At 47.6% G+C, this 14789-nt stretch overlaps 1 protein-coding gene across 1 annotated transcript in view; it reads left to right on the top strand.

Moving 5' to 3' along the window:
* Window positions 1-14789, top strand: part of YIPF6 (Yip1 domain family member 6) — a 126136-nt gene that overhangs the window by 59371 nt on the left and 51976 nt on the right. Inside the window, exon 5 of the mRNA XM_086918346.1 lies at window positions 13412-13537. Coding sequence (XP_086774472.1) covers window positions 13412-13537 — 126 coding nt within the window. The remainder of the gene's footprint in view (window positions 1-13411; window positions 13538-14789) is intronic.

The following is a 14789-nucleotide window of genomic DNA, read 5'->3' as shown; positions in this document are numbered from 1 at the left end:
CCCCACACACACACGCAAGAGCCCCCCACACACACACGCAAGAGCCCCCCACACACACTCAAGAGCCCCCCACACACACCACACAAGAGCCCACCACACAAGAGCCCCTCACACACACCACACAAGAGCCCCCTTACACACACACGAGCCCCCACACACACACACGAGCCCCCCCACACACACAAGAGCCACACACACACACACACACACACACACACACAAGAGCCTCACACACACACAAGAGCCCCACACACTCACACACAAGAGCCCCACACACACACACACAAGAGCCCCACACACACACACACAAGAGCCCCACACACACACACACAAGAGCCCCACACACACACACAAGAGCCCCACACACACACACAAGAGCCCCCCACACACACACAAGAGCCCCACACACACACACACACACACAAGAGCCCCACACACACACGCAAGAGCCCCACACACACACACACGCAAGAGCCCCACACACACACGCAAGAGCCCCACACACACACGCAAGAGCCCCCACACACACACGCAAGAGCCCCCCCACACACACGCAAGAGCCCCCACACACACACACGCAAGAGCCCCCACACACGCAAGAGCCCCCCCACACACACGCAAGAGCCCCCCACACACACGCAAGAGCCCCCCACACACACGCAAGAGCCCCCACACACACGCAAGAGCCCCCACACACACGCAAGAGCCCCCCACACACACGCAAGAGCCCCCCACACACACTGAAGAGCCCCCCACACACACTCAAGAGCCGCCCACACACACACTCAAGAGCCCCCCCACACACACACACAAGAGCCCCCCCACACACAAGAGCCCCCCCCACACACACAAGAGCCCCCCCACACACACAAGAGGCCCCCACACACACACACAAGAGGCCCCCCCACACACACAAGAGGCCCCCCCACACACACACAAGAGGCCCCCACACACACAAGAGCCACCCACACACACACAAGAGCCACCCACCCACACACAAGAGCCACCCACCCACACACAAGAGCCACCCACCCACACACAAGAGCCACCCACACACACGAGCCACCCACACACACACAAGAGCCACCCACACACACACGCACGCAAAGAGCCCCACACACACACGCAAAGAGCCCCACACAGAGGTCAGGGGTGGTACAGAAGAAGAGTTTTACCAGCTGAGGCTCGCATGAAGCCTCTAGCACAGCCTCAGTGTCGGGATCTTTGTTTACCTTCAATAACACAAGCCTGGTCACGAGCTCCTCTGCTCCCTTAGCCCCTGCTCGGAGGTCGTCTGATAAACTCCCCACCCGCGTTCACCTGTCACTTGACCTCTGTTAACAGCCCGGTGCGAAACGACCACCTTCCTGGTTTAGAGACAAATCCCGTCTCGCCCCTTGCGTCCGACCCTCGTCATGTTAACAAAGGTACACAAAGCCCAGCGCCTCAGCATTGTGTTATAGGAGCGCTAAAAAGTCAGAAAGCATCTGCTAGTCGCCCTGGCCGCCCACCTCAATCAGTTTTCAACAAATTCCACAAGGAGTAGTTTAGTGTGTGGACAGATTTTTTCTGCCCTAAGGCGACGTGGTTTACGGGGGAATCAGCAGCCGGTGACTTGCGGGTACCTCTGAAAGGCTGGTGGGACCAGGGGAGAGTCAGTGTCACGCCAGGCTTAGGTTAGTGAAGTCAGGGCCATACTAGAGCCGTGAGGAGCGATTGGCTGATGCAGTTTATTAGTGCCGAGTCCGGCTCTTCCATGCATGTCACTAACTCTTACCCAGCCCTTCCGACGCCCAGCTACCGTTAGGAGGAACCGAGAGAGGCAGAAAAACTAGAGGGTAATGGGGAGCCAGGAAGAGAAAGGGAGTGTGGTTTGGGAGGGGATAGACAGGTGTACAAAGCAGAAAACACCATGTCGCCGAGAGAACACAGATACTCGTGCGCTATTTTGTAAATACAAACTCACCTGCGGGTTCGATCAGATTGCTTTTATGTACACTACATACAGAAAACAAAATGCAGTCTACAAATCCCGTACACTGTTGGACACACATACAGAGTCCTACGAAAGACGCCTGTCCAGATACCCTCCGAGGGGTGGCGCAACAGCCTCGAGTCATCGGCTTCGGTTCAGAGGGCAGGGTATTGAATTATAATAACGCCATGTAAAGCACACGCCTTACACTTTCACCCACGTCCAGAAACTCCAAAGTTTCAAACCGGCATCCCGGAGCGGCCACGTCCGCTGGTTCAAGACGGCACTGCGGAGCTTCGCAAGTAAGCTACTGCCCGGGCGCCATCTTCGGAGGAATGACAAAAACAAACCTTGGAGAAAAAAAACGCCCACCGCTGCATGACGTACGAAAAAGGGGTGGAGCTGGAAAAAAACACCGGAACGCCCACGAATCTGCTCCAACATTTACTGGCACATCTCTCTTCCAATGGCTAACCTCCATTTATGGAGCTAGCCAATGGAAGAGAGAGGCGGGTTAAAGCCCCGTACTAAAGATCAAAAGATTTCACCTGCGCGACACTGCTGCGCAGTGAACGCCAGGCGAAACCTAAAAATAAGGTTATTGTTGTTGAAGCAACTCTTTGTTTTTGAAAGTTTATAAGGCTTTTAAGTATTGAACAAAATGCTATTTTGGTCACTCAAGGCACCATCATGGGACAGAGCCATCCCAAATCACTCATGGCACCATCATGGGACAGAGCCATCCCAAATATTTTCAGGGAGAAAAATGGTATTCAATCAATCAATCAATCAATCACAGGCATTTATATAGCGCACTACTTACCCGGAGGGTCTCAAGGCGCTGGGGGGGGGGGGGGGGAGTGCTGCTACTGCTCGAATAGCCAGGTCTTGAGCTTCTTCCTGAAGGAGAGGTGGTCTTGGGTCAGGCGCAGGTCGGTCGGTAGGGAGTTCCAGGTCTTGGCGGCCAGGTAGGAGAAGGACCTTCCTCCTGTTGTCGTTCTTCGGATGCGGGGGACGGCGGCGAGGGCGTGGCTGGCTGATCGGAGATGTCGTTTGGGAGCGTAGAAGTTGATGCGGTTGTTGAGGTAGCTAGGGCCTTGATCGTGTAGGGCTTTGTGTGCGTGGGTGAGGAGGCGGAAGGTGATTCTTTTGTTGACGGGGAGCCAATGCAGGTCTCTCAGATGTCCAGAGATGTGGCTGTGTCGTGGGATGTCAAGGATGAGTCTGGCTGAGGCGTTCTGGATCCGCTGGAGTCTCTTCTGGAGCTTGGCGGTGGTTCCGGCGTAGAGGGCGTTGCCGTAGTCCAGTCGGCTGGTGACGAGGGCCTGGGTGACCGTCTTCCTGGTCTCGGTGGGGATCCACCGGAAGATCTTCCGTAGCATGCGCAGGATGTTGAAGCATGACGAGGAGACGGTGTTGACTTGTCTGGTCATGGTGAGGGAGGAGTCCAAGATGAAGCCCAGGTTGCGTGCGTGGTCTGTCGGTTTGGGTGCGCTGCCCAGGGCGGGGGGCCACCAGGAGTCGTCCCAGGCTGAGGGCGAGGAACCCAGGATGAGGACTTCCGTCTTGTCTGAGTTCAGTTTCAGGCGGCTGGTCGTCATCCACTCGGCTACGTCTTTCATCCCTTCGTGAAGGTTGGCTCTGGCGGGGTCGTTGGTCAGGGAGATGATCAGCTGGGTGTCGTCAGCGTAGGAGATGATGTTGAGGTTGTGTTGGCGTGCGATGGCCGCGAGGGGGCTCATGTAGACGTTGAAGAGGGTGGGGCTCAGCGAGGATCCTTGAGGGACGCCGCAGATGACTTCGGTGGCCTCTGACTTGTACGGTGGTAGACGGACTCTCTGTGTTCTTCCGTCGAGGAAGGAGATGATCCATTCCAGTGCCTTCTCCTGGATTCCGACGTTGCTGAGGCGCTGCACTAGGGTGCGGTGGCAGACAGTGTCGAATGCAGCGGAGAGGTCTAGGAGGATGAGGGCCGCTGTTTCTCCTTTGTCCATCAGGGCTCGGATGTCATCGGTGGCAGTGATGAGGGCGGTCTCGGTGCTGTGGTTGGCTCGGAAGCCAGACTGTGAGGGGTCGAGGGATCCATTCGTCTCGAGGAAGGCGGCCAGCTGCTTGTTGACGGTCTTCTCGATGACTTTGGCTGGGAACGGGAGGAGCGAGATGGGGCGGTAATTCTTGAGTTCGGTGGGGTCCGCTGTAGGTTTCTTGAGTAGGGCGCTGAGTTCGGCGTGCTTCCAGCTCTCCGGGAAGGTGGCGGTGTCGAAGGAGGTGTTGATGATGTCCCGCAGGTGGGGTGCGATGACCGCGTCGGCCTTGTTGAAGACGTGGTGAGGGCAGGGGTCGGTCGGAGATCCGGAGTGGATGGAGTTCATCAAGCGGATGGTGTCTTCGGTGCTGATCGGAGTCCAGGCGCGGAGGGTGGTGGTGGGGGGCAGAGGTTCGGTTGTGGCGTGCGTCGGTTGAGTGCTGAAGCTGTTGTGTATGTCCGCGATCTTGTTGTGGAAGTAGGAGGCGAGGGAGTTGCAGAGGTCTTGCGATGGGGTGATGTCGTTGTTTCCGGCGTTGGGGTTGGAGAGCTCTTTGACGATGTTGAAGAGTTCCTTGCAATTGTGTGCGTTGTTGTCTAGCCGGTCCTTGAATGCAGTTTTCTTAGTGGCGCGGATCAGTTGGTGGTGCTTCCGGGTGGCAAGCTTGAGGGCGGTCATGTTGTCCGGTGTTGGTTCCCTTCTCCAGGCTCTCTCGAGGGCTCGGCAGTTCTTCTTGGAGTTCGTCGGTGAACCATGGGGCCTTCTTGCTGCCGGGTCTGCTAGGCGGGGTCCTCAGTGGGGCGAGTTCGTCCGCGCAGTTGTTGATCCACTTCGTGAGGTTGTCCGCGGCCTGGCTGGGGTTCGCTGAGCTGGCGGGGGGGTGTTGGCTCAGGGAAGCGGCGAGCTGGTCGGCTGTGATCTTGTTCCAGTTTCTTCAAGCAACCGGTTGCTGGTGGTGGTGGATCGTCGTTCTTCTGAAGGAGAAGTGGATTACTCCTGAGGCCGGGCTTACACCCCCCACCTGCAAAAAAAGTAACATTGTGAGGTGCCGCGGCCGATGGCTAATAGTTCAAGGGAGCCACGGGTTGAAAAAGTTTGAGAACCACTGCTCTACGCGGATGATATTATGCTATACTTGCTAGGCCCAGATTTTCGATTAATAATGTTCTCCACATATCTACCATTTCTGGCTATACCATTAATTGGGATAAGTCCCTTATATACGTCCTCAGTGGCCGCCCCTCCCCACTGCTCCCATCGTGTTGGCTGGCCAAAATTGTGACTGAGGGCTTTCGATACCTGGATATATATATATATCACGACAGACACAGAGGTTTTCTATCAACGTAACTTACTGACCCCTCTTCTGCGTCTCAAAGCTGACGTCCAACTTTGGAAGACTCTTCCTCTTACACTCTTGGGGCGAGCAGCTCTTAACAAGATGATGGCACTCCCCGCTTCCTATATGCACTACAGAACACTCCACACCCTGTCCCGCCTCATTATTTTACCTCCATAGAGTTGGAGATGCGTAGCCTGCTGTGGAGCGATGGTCCACCCTGAATCGCACTGGCCAAACTAACCAAGAGCTGGTATGATGGCGGTATTGCGTTGCCGGCCATTAGGCCTTATTACTGGGCTTCACAATTTATTGTCCTCAATCACTGGATACATTGGCCCATTCCTGATCCGGCATATTGAATGGATAGGCACAATATGTTGCCTGGCACTTATTTAAGGGTGCTATGTGGTGGGACAAAACTAGAACCCAAATTCATTCCGACCTCGACGACTGTCACCATTTGGCACTCGGCCTTCGGCTGGAGGAGTAGACTTACACAAGCAACGCCATTGTTGGATTCCTGTCGCTAGAGTCTGCTTTGGAGTCAGCCCGGGTTCGATAAACAGGACTTGATGGTCTGTCAAAGGTAGGTGATATATGGGTGGGAGGCACGATCATGCCTTTTGGTGACCTGCAGCGGAAATTTGACTTGCATGAGAACAAAACTTTCCGCTATCTCCACTCCACTGTCCAAAGTGCTCTCCTAGGGAGACGTGTTGCTGGTGTCCTACCCTTTGGAGGACAGGCTCTTGGATGACTATCTCCCGGATAAGGCCATCTCTCTAACCTATCGCAAACTCCTCAATAACTCACCTGACCTTGTGGTCAAAATTCGGGGAAAGTGGAGTGCAGATGTGGGTGAAATTGACGACGAGCCCTGGATGGAGGCCCTTGCTACTCCTTTTGCGTTTAGGTCCCAGTTCAAATTAATCCAACTTAAGTTGTTGCACAGGAACTATTACACGAGCACTGCTTTGGTAAAAATGGGACTTCTGAGTTCTCCTGTCTGCCCGTGGGGTTGTGGTCGGGTGGGCACTTATCTGCATCAGTGGTGGAAGTGCCCTGTTCTCCAGAGGTATTGGATGAGAGATTATTATGGCTTTATCCCAGATCTGCGGGAAAGATGTTGAGAGTACTCCAATATTCTGTCTCTCGAACATTTGGGAGGCCACTGATTTGACTAGACCAGAGCGATTGTGGATCTCCCTGGGGTGCATGGTGGCTAAACGTAACAACGCCAGAACTTGGAAAGGTGGAATTGAATTGAAATGCTCAGATTGGGAATCTGATATGGATTGGTGAATGCAGGCTGAGAGAGCGGTGTACGAAAGGAGGGGTTGTCCGGGGAAGTGGACCAAAATCTGGACCACATGGAATGAAAGCAGGTGTTGGGTGTGCACCCTCTTTGGGGATGCCTCTCCGTTTGCGGAGGGAAATGAATCACTGTAATTTGGTGCTCTTTGACTACAGCCCCACTGATGACTTCCGGACTGAAGCCCTTGTTAAATGTGCCCCCCCTTATGTATTGTGTCAGATTGGTTCGTGACCACATTTGATTGTATCCTTATTGAAAATTTTCGCAACTGCTTTTGTAATTGTGTTGATGTGTGTGATATTATTTGATTTGTTTTTTTTGTTTTTGTCAATAAAAATATACAACAAAAAAAAAGAGGATAGTGTTTTATTGCTGCAGAACCAAACATCCACGGCTGTAATAACACAACCTTTAAGAGCTAAAATCTGTTGCAACTGACATTACAAGATGCAGGGCTCTGTATCTGTGAAATAAATTGAAGAAGTCATAAGAGGCATGGCAGCATCTCTCCCCATACCCCGTGGCTCGTCTGTGGAGTAGAAAATGGAACAAAGGTCCAGTGTTTAAAATGAAAACAGAAATGTTGCTTCATGGTTCACGGACCCTGAGGAAGAATCGCTCACTGCAGTGAGACTCCTAGTCCACAACACCTTCCTTGGGGTTAAAGTGAAGTTATATTTTTACAGAACAAAATCTTAAAACTATTGAAATTAGCCAGTTTTGGTTAGCTCCGCAGTCCTGCTCTCGTACATAAACCATGCACACCGTGACTCTCACACCAAATGCAATGGTAAAACTTTACATGATGCTACCAATTGGGCAGCTAAGAATTTAATCCTTGTCAATGCGGTGTCACCACCACAATAGTAATCAAGTTATTGCAACCAAACAGGACGAATACAGCGAGTCAGACTTCCCTGTTCCTCTCGGAACCTAGAGAGATCAGCTGTGGCGTGCCCCAGGCTCCTCCCTGAGCCCCATCGTCCTCAATGTCTACATGGCCCCACAGAATCCACTTTCACAACCGAATGAAGGCCGTTGCTACCCGAATGAAAGACAGCTGCCTCAAGCTCAACTCGGACAAGACCGAAGTACTCATACTGAGAGACACACCCTCATCCTGGGATGACTCCCGGTGGCTCGCTGCACTAGGAACCCTTCCCACCCCTACAGACCACAGCATCAAACTGGACTCCTCGCTCACTATGAACCGCCAACTCAACGCAATATCCTCATCATGCTTCCACATGCTCCGCCTGCTCCAAAAGACATTCAGATGAATCCCCACAGAATCCACAACGAACGGCTACGCACTCTACACAAGCGTCACCTAGAAACTGCTCAGGAAACTACAGAATGTCCAAATAGCCACAGCCACACTGGTCCTCGGCATCCCCCGCTGCAGGCACATAGCTCAATACCTCTGACAACTCCACTGGCTCCCAATCAACAAGAGAATCACGTTCAAGCTCCTCACACGTATCTACAAAGCTCTCCACGACGCAGTACCAGAATATCCGTACCACCGCCCCGCATTCTACACACCCGCCAGACAACTCCGCTCTGCCCAACTCGCCATGGCCTCCGTCCCACGGATCCTCAAGACTGGAACCGCAGGAAGATCCTTCTACTTCACTGCCAAGACCTGGAACCACCCTGCCTCTCCACATCAGGCAAATCACGTTATTGACCCTATTGAGGAAGGACCTCAAGACATGGCTCTTCGACTGAACCTCCGCCCCCAGACTGATCAGCAGCCCCTCGCCCCCTAAGTGCCTTGAGACCCTCACAGGTGAGTAGCCGAGCTTCAAAAACCCTGATTGATTGATTGATTGAATGAATGCACATCTTGATCCAAAAAGTATCTCGATTAATTTCAGAAACGGCAGAAGCTGGAATTTACTTTTGTTATCGTCTGGCAGAAAGAATGGACTATACAAAGAATTGCAGCAATTACTAGATTTGTCAACTGCAAGCAAATGGATTAAAATAAATGTTAGGATGCTGCATTAAGGGCAGCACCCTTACTTAAGTACTTTCTACAATGTATATCTTCGAGCTCCTTTCTGATGCACAGAGACAATGCCACAACAACGTACTATCTTAAACTGGGCATGAGATATAGGATCCTCCTTCTGGCAGGGGGCATCTGCATAACAGTAATTCATCTACCTGGCAATCAGATCACTAAGGCAGATGAGATGGTTGATCTTCTGTGTTAGATGTTTGGAAAAGAAGGTAAATTCCAGAATGTGCCAAGAGGAAACGATACCTCCCAGTGTGCATTATGTGGCAACATCTGACCTCCAACCATACTTTTTATCAATATCCATAACTGCACTTCCGCGTTGAATACTGTTGTCAAACTGGCAAGAAGTGATGCTCTGAAGGTCAAGCTGGGGCTTCCCAGATACGTCTTCCCTTACTCTAGCCCTGCTCTGCCACAGCCCAGGTGGTGGATCACCAGGATGAGAATATGAAGGAGCAAAGCTTGTGGGTTGCAGGGCAAGTTACGGAGAAGTTGTGTTGCATGCATCCTTTTCTAGCCTGTATCTCATGTTTGTTTGAAAACTGATTGTGCACTGAAACAGAGCACTGATATCATGGCAGAAAACCCATGCTGCAGTAAGAATAATGCAAAGGCCAACTTTAAATGGCAATAACACTTTTACCAGCAAAGCAATAAACATGCTATCATAAATTATGTGAATTTTGAGAGCACTTTTCCTAAATGACAAATGACCATAGAAAACAAAATTTTAAATTTACTTTGCAATTAAATTGTAATTTATAAATCAAACGCTGATACATCAATGCGTCAAGGAGCAAAAGAAACCCAGCTTTGTAACACATTCAGTAAAACATATGGTCCTCCTCTCTGACTTATGAGTTCATCTTTATTGAAGTATTTTTTTTGCAAGTACTGTTTAGAGACATCCGCTCACGTCAAGTGCATTGTACATCTTAAGTTATTTTTGCAAATTACACCAACATGAAGCTTTTTAATCAGCCAGAAACCGAATCGAATGGGGACAGAGACTAGCTCATGGGATCTTAATTATTATAGTCTGTGATTGGCTGATACCTTTTAGAATATACAGGTAATATAGAGTTAGTTTGCCAGGTGTGGATATCTATCTAGCAATAGAGGCCATTTGAATAATGGAGCAACAACTCCATGTCCATAATAAGAGATTGTCCAGTAGAGATGGGTACCAGATGTCCCTTACCAGATCTCAGCATTATGTACAAACCTGTAGGCTTAGCCTGGAAACAAATCAGTGGTTTATTGCTTTTCACAAAAAGTCTATACATATGCACCCCCACCTTGTACGTGCCCAACCTGTCCCTCCTTGCTCATGCCTCGGAGCTTATACCTCTTGGCATCACCACCTCTGTGCCCTTCAATGCTATGCCACTCTTCTAAAACACTACTAAACCTATGTGTGTGTACAATACAATATGTGTAGACGTACCTACCACAGTGAGGCGTGACATAGGTTACATAAACAGTGTTCATTTATTTGGGCAGCACAATTTTGCAGCTGTACAGATTTACGATATTGCTCGCTTTATGTTTCTCTTTTTATTAATCAAAGGCTGGGGCTCCACTGTACCTCATGACGGATCCTTTTATTTATACTGTCTGCTGTAGTTTTGCCTGCGCAGGTTGCCACACCCGTGCCAAGTGTGTGCACCCTTCTTGTCCAATCTCAACTCTCTGTCCGACCAAGACTTTAACTGTATAGCAGACTTACTCAAGGATATGTTGCCCGAAAACATTGGAGTAAGACTACAGTGGCAAATTTCCTATGAGCCATAAATCTGCAATAGTTCGGTAGTGTATAGTTCTGTGGCCATCATCAAATTATAAGAACAAAAGGGGATAGGTCCATAAACACGTGGTGGGGGCTAGACCCTTTATAGAATATATAACACAAATTGCCCGAACCACAAAATCTCTACAAGCTTGTTAGGAGGGAAAAGATCAATTTATTGTGATCCCCCTCGACATCCTACTTAGTGTCAATGTTTATTATCTTTTTCAGGTTATGACAAGCTATATGACAGAAAACAACAATACATTAAATATTTACACACCTATATATACTTTGTACATACATAAAAAACAGATTCTTTACACAGTACAAAAAGAAAATTTCTTGCATCAAACATTACAAAAAACTAAGAATACATCACAAACAACATTAGAACAAACATTACAATCAAAAAATGAGAAAAATAGGAAAAACCAATCAAGGGGGAATTATAAGCAAGTGAATGGCTCTTTAACAAATCAATACTGGACCAGCCGGTCCTAGTATCGTAAAGATTTTATTCCACCCTATGAAAGTGCCGACGCGTTTCGAGATCAGGCACAGTGTCGCTGATCTCTCATCAGGGCTGTTTTATTCTTTGTATCAATAGTGACAAATGTTTTAGTGGTGGGGCTGTTGATTGCAATGTTCGCATAGTGCATGCATTATTAAAATACCAGGAAAGGAAGGAATCATTTCGCCTACCTTAATGATGTATTTCTATTTCTTTTTTAATTTTTGGAAATGTGCTCTCAATTATGCGTGATCGATGCTGGCTGATCCTTTGGTTGACTTGTTGGCTAGTCTTGCCTATGTAGATTAGTGGGCACGGACAAAGTATTCCGTAAACGAAATTTTTCGTTTTGCAATTGGAGAATTCTGTATGTCTCCACTTGGTTCACTGATGGACAAATTCATTGCCCTCAATTGTGGTAGAACAAGCAACACAATTGCCGCACCTGTGATGACCTTCCTCGGGCTTTAGGTTCCATTGTGCCAAAAGGTCACTTTTAGGTTTTGGAATGGTAATGTCAGCTCTAATCAATTGTTCGCCAATACTTCGATTTTTTCTATAAGCGAAGATGGTCTTAGGAAATGGACAATTCAAACCTTCTAATAGATGCCAATTCTTAATAATGGGTGCAGCGTCACCTACAGACTCCCCACATGCTCTGTTACTAAAGTTTATTTTTTTAAGGGTGCATGCAATACACGATCACAATAATGACCCTCCATGTGCTCGCCGTACTTGTGGAATAAATGCTATTTAAATCAGCATTTATCAAATTTAAATGAAATGGCCCGTTTTAACATTAGTGTTCAGATACGAGTTGCCAATAAAGTTTTGAAGTTTTTTTAGTTAAACCCAGCGCGTAACCAACATAGTTAAAAAATAGATTTTCTGCCTCCATTCATTGACAATGACACCACGTAACAGGCGCGCCCTGATTTTACATGCGCTTCCCATACTAAATATAATTTTCTCGTAGCGCAATTATGAAGACACTACAAGTCCCATCATACCTTTTTTGGAGGTGGGCTTAAAATACAGGAAGTGCTTGGGCGGCCATCTCTTGTGAGAAAACTTTGATTACACCAGCGGCGTGCTGTTATTATCGAGCAGGTAAATGCCAGGACATGTTTCCTGTCTATTTCACGCTTATAATCTGTTTGAATGGTCATACTTTTGGCTACAAGCGCTTACACTCGCTTTTTAGTTTTTTCGCTAGCACAGGACGGCAAATTGAGAGCACGTTTCCAAAAATTAAAAAGGGAATAGAAATACAACATTAAGGTAGGCGAAATGATTCCTGCCTTTCCTGGTATTTTAATAATGCATGCACTATGCGAACATTGCAATCAACAGCCCCACCACTAAAACATGTGTCACTATTGTTTTAGGAGCCTACCTTCATGGTGGTGGATTATATATAAGAACGCCGGTTGGCGGCAGTCTACAATAGCAAGGTATGCTTTATGTAGCACTGGGTGACGCCTTAGTATGGAAACCACGAGCTGGTTAGATTCACCAATGCAAAAAAAAATCTTAAAATTTCTTGTAGGTTGTCCTGCCTGGCCACGTTTAGAAATATTTGGTTTGAAATCCTTTACGCCTTAATGCCCTGCTCTACTTACAACCAAGTTTGGTATGTAGCAATTTTCTTTCTCAGCCCATTGCCTTAAAAGAAGTTCGGTTTTGAGAGTGATGAGTAAAATATTTTCTTTGCATCTTACAGATACAAAGAATAAAACAGCCCTGATGAGAGATCAGCGACACTGTGCCTGATCTCGAAACGCGTCGGCACTTTCATAGGATGGAATAAAATGTAATCTTTACGATACTAGGACCGGCTGGTCCAGTATTGATTTGTTTAAGAGCCATTCACTTGCTTATAATTCCCCCTTGATTGGTTTTTCCTATTTTTCTCATTTTTTGATTGTAATGTTTGTTCTAATGTTGTTTGTGATGTATTCTTAGTTTGTTTTAATGTTTGGTGCAAGAAATTTTCTTTTTGTACTGTGTAAAGAATCTGTTTTTTATGTATGTACAAAGTATATATAGGTGTGTAAATATTTAATGTATTGTTGTTTTCTGTCATATAGCTTGTCATAACTTGAAAAAGATAATAAACATTGACACTAAGTAGGATGTCGAGGGGGATCACAATAAATTGATCTTTTCCCTCCTAACAAGCTTGTAGAGATTTTGTGGTTCGGGCAATTTGTGTTATACATCATCAAATTATGGCATATAAACGTGCCACAGGAACATGCAAGTGTCTAAATAATAAATTCTTCACTATTCACTGAGGATCTGGCTAGCAACTCTTGCGGAACTTGTAATATCACACAATTTCCAGCTCTAGGTTTCTTTCACCTTTATGACTACTGTGTATGTGAAGCATTCTCTTGTCTCTTGTCTCTTGCTCTCAGAATGCTGCAGGGTGGTTCAGCAAACAGCAAGGAAGAAGGTGGTCCTCAGTTTGCAGAAGTCTTTGTTATCATCTGGTTTGGAGCTATTGTCATAACGTTAAACTCAAAACTACTCGGAGGCACCATGTAAGTATGAGAGACATTTGTGGGACTGTACAGGTCTGCTACTCTCTGTAATTGTAACATTAATTTAGTTGAGCGTAAATGTCAGCACCAGTTTTTTAAATTGGACATTTTAAGGCTCTTTTCTGAAGTGGTAACCCTTCTATAAAAGATAATTGATTTCTTATTCTACTAGAGTAACTGATACTTGATATAATCTGTACATTGCAGTGTCAGCCGCGGGTGGAATCAAGAGCCAAATGTACTGGCTGCAGCTAATGCTGCGACCTCCATAATCACATTGTTGAGTGAGACGTGGGCACCAGGTAACCACGTTTAAGCAGATATTTCCACAGATTGACGCAGCATATCGCAATCGGGGAGTAAAGAAGGCGGAACTGACGTGTGTGCTGAAATCACTCCGTGTTTTACAAGTCCTAGGCTAAGTCATGTGTATGTTGTGATTAAGGAAATTATATGTCAGGAGCTGGAGCAAACAGTGCCACTTAACACCATTTTGATTACAAAGTAGATTTTACAGAGTATTATCCAAAAGTGTTTTTTTAAAGAAGAGAGTTAGACAATTTGACGACTTCCAGAAAATCTGTCTCCATCAACAGCATGCCTTTTCTTATCTACAAGAAGCACAGCAGTGTCACTGATGAGCCACAATATTCTTAGACATTACTCATTTCTCCAATAAGAAGACTCTTGGTAATGCCGAACGCTTTCTCTCGTTTGACCATTGCACCACATTCCAGTCCTAGATAACCTTTTCTAAAAGAGGCCGTTGGGCCACCCAATAGATCCCCACATTGTACCACATTCCAGTCCTAGAGGACATTTTCCAAAAGAGGCCGTTTGGTCTCCAACAGATCCCCACGTTGTACCACATGCCGGTCCTAGTGAACCTTTTCCAAAAGAGCCCGTTTGGTCTCCAACAGATCCCCACATTGTACCACATTCCGGTCCTGGAGAACCTTTTCCAAAAGAGGCCTTTTGGTCTCCAACAGATCCCCCCCACATTGTACCACATTCCAGTCTTAGAGAACCTTTTCCAAAAGAGGCAGTTTTGTCTCAGATTCCCACATTGTACCACATTCCAGTCCTAGAGAACCTTTTCCAAAAGAGGCCGTTAGCTCTCCAACGGATCCCCACATTGTACTACATTCCGTTCCTAGAGAACCTTTTCCAAAAGAGGCAGTTGAATCTCCAACAGTTTCCTTAGTGTGGTATAAGGTTAGGAACCTGCCACACATGCCCCAGTTGTACAAGA

Source organism: Lissotriton vulgaris, chromosome 4_1 (assembly GCF_964263255.1).
Source record: "Lissotriton vulgaris chromosome 4_1, aLisVul1.2, whole genome shotgun sequence".
In the NCBI taxonomy this organism is placed as follows: Eukaryota; Metazoa; Chordata; class Amphibia; order Caudata; family Salamandridae; genus Lissotriton; species Lissotriton vulgaris.
Note: the sequence above shows the minus strand (reverse complement) of the source record. Positions and strands in the feature narration are given on the sequence as shown.